The sequence below is a fragment of the Octopus bimaculoides genome, chromosome 20 (assembly GCF_046866305.1).
Source record: "Octopus bimaculoides isolate indiv1 chromosome 20, ASM4686630v1, whole genome shotgun sequence".
Taxonomy (NCBI): Eukaryota; Metazoa; Mollusca; class Cephalopoda; order Octopoda; family Octopodidae; genus Octopus; species Octopus bimaculoides.
In genome coordinates, this window is record NC_142947.1 from 3,877,145 (window position 1) to 3,886,218 (window position 9,074).

General features: G+C 32.1%; 1 protein-coding gene across 1 annotated transcript in view; it reads left to right on the forward strand.

The window, feature by feature from the left end:
- The window catches only part of LOC106877064 (limbic system-associated membrane protein), a 363,596-nt gene that overhangs the window by 219,908 nt on the left and 134,614 nt on the right, over positions 1-9,074 (forward strand). The window contains exon 9 of the mRNA XM_089338653.1: positions 1,297-1,464. Coding sequence (XP_089194779.1) covers positions 1,297-1,319 — 23 coding nt within the window. The 3' untranslated portion in view covers positions 1,320-1,464. The remainder of the gene's footprint in view (positions 1-1,296; positions 1,465-9,074) is intronic.

Here is a 9,074-nt window from a genome sequence, read left to right on the forward strand (position 1 = left end):
TAACATCCATCGGCTAAGAATTATAATCTTACTTTGGTATCACAATTTTTCTCCATTATTAATTTAAAACTAATAATGATAGAAATATAGTATCCATAATAGAACAAACAAAAAGAAACGTAATCAGTATATTCATATATATATATATATATATATATATATATATACCTGTAAGTGTTATTCCATATATACATATATATATATATATATATATATATATATATATATATATATACACACACAAACACATATACATGGAATCGAATATGAAGCACTCTCTGAAACTATATTTACTAGATCGTAGACAACAATGCCGAAGCGATGAAAGAAGAAATTTAATAGGCTTCAATCTGTATCAGGAATTAGATCTGCCATCAGTAGCGTCGATTATAAATCAGCAATCGCCCCGTACTGACTTCGATCTACATGCCAATAACTTTTACATCAACATCAAATGAAGTATTTCTTTTTTTATTATTAATAATACTGCACAGTTTATGGCAAATAACTATTGTAAAGTTTGGGACAGATCAATCGTTTGAGATTAAACACTCACTTTCGTTTGACCAGAATGTTTTTAGGCAGTTATAGTCTCATCTCTAATGGATATGCTGAGAAAATGAATGATATAATGAAAGAGTTTGAAAAGGCCACAGTCCTGTTGCTCCATATATTTAATACCATCTTCAGCATAAAAACATAAAATTACGTATTATGTTATAGAGACTGTTATGCCATTGGGTAGATATATTGGTTAGCGTGCAGGACAAAATGCTTTGCGTGTTTTTGACGCAATTCAGAGTTCTTAGTTCAAATTTCACTGTGGTTAGTTTTAGTTTCAACCCCCCCCCCCCCCCCCCCCGAGTACCGAGGTCGACGTAATCGACTAACTCTCTCCCCACAATATTGTTAGCCTTGTCTCTAAAACAGAAATCAATATGAAAATGAAAGAAAAATTGTGTCGACAAAACACTCTCGACCCGGGCGATCGAAAGACAAATCCTATTGACCCAATCCATCACTAAGGTAAACATAGCTGACGTAAACCATCACCAAGGCAAACTTAATGACGAAAAGCGCGACTCGAAAGCAACAGTTATTTATTTGAAGTTGAACTATATTTCGGAAGGCACACGAGATGCCGAAATACCTTAGTGATGGATTGTGTGAATCGTATACAAGTAAAGAATTCTTCTCTCTATATCTATTATTATTATTATTATTATTATTATTATTATTATTATTATTATTATTATTATTATTATTATTATTATTATTTTTATTTTTATTATTCAGATCACTGCCTGGAATTGGAATAACACTACGCCATATGCCCACGGACATTTGAGGAATGTCTTACAATGATAAAAAAAAATCACCAAGACACCTGATGAAGGCTGGAAGGTATATCAGCCTAAACGTTGTGTTAGCAACAAACAAGATGAGGATAAATATCCGTCAAATGTAAGTAATATTAATAATGTACATAATTGTTCAACTCTTAAATATAGAACTGTATTACTTGTAATATATTGCAATTAAATATAAATTTGCGCATTTGATATAAAAAATTCTAATTTTCAGACCTATATTCAAAACATTTGACTACGAATGTAGAGCACAATAAAAAATAACATTAACTGAACTAATACAATAATCAATTTCTTAAATAATTATATGATTAATCAACCTCTTGGTTTGTCTAAACGATAATTATCACCTCATCACTGACAGGCTTTCGTTCCTCCAGATAAGTCAGGTTTATTCCAATGCAGCAATTCTAGATTCTGATCTGTACTTACAATGGACATATGGAGGTGCATGCATGTGTAGATGTATGTGTGTTTCGTTTGGAATAGCGACTTTACATGTAAGGTGAGTGTGCATGGAAACGTATGCACGTGTATGAGCATTGGCAAACCATATTTGCGACCACGTGTATCTGCGCGCGCAGGTGTGATTATGAGTATGTGGGATTCTCTGTACGCGTACATGAGAACATCTATGTACGTGTGTGCATGTGTGCGCTTTTTCTTAGTAGCTGGATACATAACAATTCAACCCATCACCGCTTATTTTCTTATCTTTCTCGCAATTTCTGTTCAGTTTTCTCGAGATTTTCTGATTGCATAAAGCACAAATTTCACAAGGGAGGTGACAGTAAGATTTTGCTGTTTTACAAATTTTATATTGTAATGTGGGTGTATACATACATACATTCATACATACATACATGTATATATATAAATATGCATGAATACATGAATTTGAATACGCACGCATGCACACACATAAAGATAAATGTATAAATATATATATATATATATATATATATATATATGTATATATACAAGTTGATATGTGAACGTACATATATAGCAATATATATATATATATATATATATATATATATATTTATTTATATATATATATATATATATATATATATATATATATATATATATATATACATATATATAGCATGGAACTACACAAGTACTTGTAAGTACTTACGTGTGCTTTATTGCTGTATATGCGATTTACATTTGTGCGCGCGTATTTTTCTGGTTCTAAAATACGGCCTGTAAAACAGACACGAATACATGAATACACATTTTGCATGGGGTAATAAATAGTTTATGTATAGATTAGTTAGACCCTAGCAAAAAAAAAATTACTAAATGATAAGAAAAAATATAAAAATTCCTTCTTTCTATATACTTTTCCTTTTAATTCGATTTTTTAACGTTTTCCATAACAAACAGAATGTAAAACTAAACAAAAATATATTTACTAATTTATGGTATTTCGATAAGACAGCAGTGATTTACTTTCCTCTCTTTCTCTATTTTTACAAAATGTAAATGCATTTTTCAGAATCCAACTGATAACAATGTATCTTTCCACAGTTTCAGAGTAAGCCATTTTTCTTTCGTTCTTTCTTATTTGTTTTAGCTTTTTTTAAAGTTCTTTCTTCTTTTTGAAAATGTCTTTTATTTTATACTTATCTACTATTTACATATTAAAAGATTTTCTACTTTCTTTGTTTTTTCCTTGTTCGTAATATTTCGTTCTTTTCAAAGTATGTAACATCTCTTTTCACTGTTTTAGTAAACATAGATAAATATTTTCTTTAACGTAGGTTTGCCTATTACAATTTTACTTTATGACTTTACTTTGTAAAGTGGGGAAGAATGCTTGTTACGTAAGTAATCGACTGTTGCATAGCTGATTAAATTAGCTGTATACAAACATATGATGAAATTCTCAAAGTATTTATTCTATGTGAGAAGAATTAAATGTTAGAAACGCCAAGAAATTTCGTTTCCTTCAAAAATTTAATGTAATACCTGCAGAGAAGTTTCGTCTAAACCGAGGCTATTAAATATCAGGTCAGAAGACATGGTCAATACTTAAATAGATAAAACAGTGTGACAAATCTTGGAGGCGTAGTCTCTGTTGGCGTCATGTTCATAAATGCAGCGGAACATGAATATATGAATGGTTATTTGAACTCAATACTTAATACATATATATATATATGTATGTATTGAAATATTCCGACAACTGGAACATTTATTCGTGAGTGGACAGATATTTTTTATACCCCTTTCCAACTTTCCAGGAGACATCATTTTTTATTTACATGGAGACATTATTTCAATGTTCTTGTTCTAGCAACCAAAATTTGACAAAATCAATGCAAATCTTTTTCAAACATACACATACGCATAAATAATGACGTTTGGTAAAGTGTCACATTATATATATACATACATACACAGATATATATATATATATATATATATATATATGTATGTAGTTTACTTTCCCGTTAAGGTAATATCAATAAAAGATGTATTCCACCTGGTGAGGTGTAGATAAAGTTTAATGTACACAGTATATAGTTATGCGCTACGAATACTTTCATACACTGCAGATATTTTCTAGGTTTAATAATATGCCTTGTTTGTCTAAGCAATCTCAGGCTCTGGCTAGATGGCCTATACCAGTTACAAATCACAACAATGTAACAAAAAAAATCTCGAGAAAAAAAACCAAAGGGAATTGGATGCAATAGAAGGAGGGTGAAAGAAACGGAAAGAGAAAGGAAAGCTGAAAAGTTACAGAGGTGTTATATATATGAATATTCTTACGTAAGTATATATCAACATTGTGTTTATGTATATTTACTAATGTACATATATACATATATGTGTGCGCGCGTGTGTGTGTGCGAGCATGCGTGCAATCCTGTCAGTGTTTCTGTGCACATGTATGTGCGTGTTTCTCAGTGTACGATAAATTTCGATTCATTAATGAGTATGCCAATTAATTATTGATCATAGTCAATGCAAAAATGATAGCTTATCCCTTGTGATTATCTGCAGAATTTACCATAATTACCAAATAATTTGTTTTCTCAGTTAGATGAAATGCATAACGATGTGATTCTTCGTTTGTCTGTTATTCAAATGAGAAGGCAATGCCGAGGATCTGTCACGTGCCCTTTGATATTCGACGAGATAGAGAGAGTTGAAAGGTATCCTAAAATCGAAAACTTCGTTTGAATGCTTGCAACGCAGGGATCTCCGCTTAAACCATTTACATGTGGGGCTAAATCTACAATCCGAGGACGGATTCAAAAGCAGAATGCAGATACCTTGAATATATACTTCAAGACATCCGGTACGACGTTCTTACTGCTCTGTGGATCATCGGCCTTCGACTGATAAAACTTTATCGAAAATTAAAATGATGAAAAACAAAGCTGACCTCAGTGACGATTGAACTTAAGTCGAAGAGGATTGGAAGAAAACCATGAAACATTGTGGACGTCGTTCTGATGATTGCCAGCTCGCAGCCTATATGATAATGCTTGGAGACATATGTCTCCTGAAGCCAAAAGTACAAATGCGATAATCATTATAGGCTGGACATAAGGCGGCGAGCGGCGAGCTGGCAGAATCGATAGCACGCCTGCGAAATGCTTAGCCGTGTTTCGTCTGCCTTTACGTTCTTAGTTCAAGTTTCACCGAGGGTCGACTTTGGCTTTCGTCCTTTCGGTGTTGGTAAACTAAGTTCCAGTTGCATACTGGGGTCGATCTAATCGACTGCTCCCTCCCCCTTGTGCCTAGAGTAGAAATGATTATTCAATGTGTATATGCCAATGAATTTCTCTCCCTTCCTCTCGCACATTTTACTACATCTATTTACACACACACACACACACACACACACACACACACACACACACACACACATATATATATATATATATAATGAGATAGAGACGGAAAAAGAAAGAGAGAACGAAAAATAAAATTATACCACTATCAATTTGTTTGTCATCGTCTGCCATTTGGTTTCTCCTCAATGGCGTACTATTTTATCCAGATTCACATACTTTGCTTATATAATGAACGATCAACTGTTAACCCGGTTGTTACGTATCGCAAGATTTTGATGAGTTCCTGTGTACCACCTGATATGAGAGGGGGATAATGTGATGGGGAGAGTGAATAAGAGACGGAGAGAGTGGGAGGAAGAGAGAGATTGAGAACTGGTAACTCAACCATTGATTATTATCCTTTCATATCTCATCTCAAATTTAATTATGAAGTGCTCTTAAATTACATTTCATTTAAATTTATGCACTTTCATTCATGTTTACATTTTTTGTATAAATTTTTGCTTTTCTTTTACAAATATTTATTATTTTTTTTCACTTTTAACTCCGTACAATCAACAGCAGAACCAACGCTACCCCCGCACCTCCACCTTCTAACCATCCAAACACATTGTAATGGATGTTTGGTGCTTTTCCTAATCAAAAAGTGTTTCATATTCGTTATATTTCATTTCTATTTGTTTTGTAAGAGAGGTTCGGAATATCAATAAGTAGGCATTAACGATATTGAAAACAAAATCGTAAATCTATAAATATGAATAATGAAAGAAAAAAAAATCATGATATATTGCAAAATATAAAAATATAAGAGATTAATATTCGATGAATATTTGAAATAAAAAAGAGAAAAGACCAATACTAAAACATATAAATATATGACAAAACGAAATAAAGCAAAATTCATAAACACCTAACTGTATAGTTATATAATTATAATAATTTAATTCCTTGTCACAAGAAATTCAACGCAGTGCACACACACACACACACATGTATATACATATATCTATCTATCTATCTATATATATATATATATATATATATATATATATATATATATATATATATATATAGAGAGAGAGAGAGAGAGAGAGAGAGAGAGAGATACAGACACACGCACACAAAACAGAATATATATATACACACGCACTCACATTTCTATGTATATATGCATATATGTATTTATTTATATATTTATTTATACTCCAAATGTTGTATGGAGTATATATCTAAGTGTTTGTTGAACCTATATATATATATATTTGTTACGTGTGATCGTCTGTGCGTATGCAAAATTTAAAAAGTGTGTACGTACTCCATTTTCAATGATGATAAGTGCGTAAGGTTATCGTGTATAAATAAGTGTACGTACTAGTTGAAAGCTCATTGTTAACGGTTTGTTTATAGTAATGTCAACGGAAAAACACGAGCATTAATCATGGCTAAACAGACACATCAATACACTCAATAATATATATATACATATATAAATTAAAATCGCAGCAAAAGATAAAATAAAAAGGAATTCATTATAATCGATATTCAATCTAGCCCTCCCGAAAATTGCATTTCATTTAAATAATTTAACGCTAGATATAAAGATCATTATATTCATAGGGATATATTAGAAACCGTGTAGGCTGACAACTACTGTTTGATAACTCTTCATTTGAAGCTTATATAGCACGCCCCAGTAACATTCAACATTATAATTAGTGTACTTTACCATCTTATTAAATATCTTTTATGACAAATGGTATATTTATGATATATCGTAAAATTTGATGGCGCAGTACTTCAATTGGCTAAATGAAACCGCGAGCGTTTACCAAAAGCTATTCACGCTGTCACACACATATGTACAAGAAACTGTACAAGTTCAGATACACAGATGAACATGAACATGCATACGCACGCGCAGCGATACGCCCCTACATTTACGCATAGTTGTGTGTGTGTGTGGAAGATTATGCTTATGTTTCTGTTTATGTATTTGTGTGGTGTGTGCGCGTGTGTCTTTGTATATAATTATTTGTTTATGTCGATAAAAGTGTGGAACTCCAAGGGGATTCTGGAAGCACTAACATATTAAACAGATATCAGTGCAGTATTTGATGGGAGATATAAAATTTCCTAATTATTATTCTGCTATCATCATATACATACATACTCGTATGTGCAAATTCACACTGCATAAACTCACACACGCGCACACAAACACACACGTGTATTTGTATACATTTTAGACTAAACCTTTTATAATACACAGGGGTACTGAAAAGTTCCTGGCTGTATGTTAAAGAAAATACAGTAGACTTAAGGTATTATCGCTCAATAAACACTCACAACACCCGTTCTGGGAATCGAAACCGCGATCCTACGACAGCAAATCCGCCGCCTTAATAACTGGGCCATTGAGCCTCACAGCTGTTTCACATAAAGACAACACTTTGCCTGATGTACCCTTATTCAATATAAGCGTCATTATTGTCTCCAGATTAAAACTTCCAAAATGAATTCGAATTTCCAAGTGACTTTCATTTTAGCTATCATCTGGGGAATGTTATCAGCTGCTTAACAATGAAATTTCGATAAAACCAAATCGAATTAATGGTACTTTACTGCTTCGCTTGGTTATTGAAAGCTAACTTAATTGCAGATAACAATGTTGTTTCAATTCTTAAATATATATTTTTTTCGAAACAAGTGTAATGTACCTTGAAAGAGGAGAATATGTTATCTACAGCAAGGACTAACCAGTCTCATATAATTCATGTGTACGCATACATATATGTGTGTGTGAGTGTGTATGTATATGTGTGTATAATATAAATTGATGTACGCACTTAAGTGCAAGCATGTATATATGTATATATATATATATATATATATATATATATATATATATATATGCATACATACACGCATGCATACACACACACTTATATATAGGGGGTATACATATATATATATATATATATATATATATATATATATATATATATATATATATATTCTACTTCTACTTCAGTTCAAATTTGCAAATCAGGATTATAATCCATCTGTGAATCTGATGATGCACACACGTTCATGCACAAATACATACGTATTAGATTGCGAACTGAGAATTATATTCCAAGAAAACGTAAAGAAAGCGAAATGTTTGAATATCGTTTCGAGGATTACACTTATACACTTAACCTATTCAGAAATTGATTTAGTATCGCTGAGATAATTAATATTTTGGAATGCCTAGTTGTTGCAAATACTTCAAAAGTATAGAACCATTCATATTAGTTTAGGGACGAAATGCTTAGCGATATTTCGTCTGTCTTTACGTTCTAAGTTCAAATTCCGTCGAGGTCGACTTTGCATTTCAGCCTTTCGGGGTCGATAAATTAAGTACCAGTTGCGTATATGGTCGATCTAATTACTGGCACCCTCCCTAAACATTTCGGGCCTTGTGCCTAGAGTTGAAAAGATTCACGGGCATATGGCGGGCGTAGTGGTTAAGAGCGCGGGCTACTAACCCCAAAATCCCGAGTTCGATTCCAGGCAGTGACCTGAACATTAGCTTCAAGGTTCATGCAAGGTTAGGATCATATATATATATATATATGTATGTATATATGTATATATATTTATATATTTGTATATATAAATTGAAATACTGAGCACTGATTGACTTCGAAAGAATAAAGCGATTGACTTGTTCATTCATTCATTTACGACTCAATTGCAATCTCGTATTCACTTCTCATACTACTTTAATGTCATGTTCCAATCTAATTCAGTAATGTTAATGTAGATTATTGAGTTCAATATATATAAATAGAAAATATAAACATAATAAGGGTCACCTTGGATAATTTCTAAAGCTTTG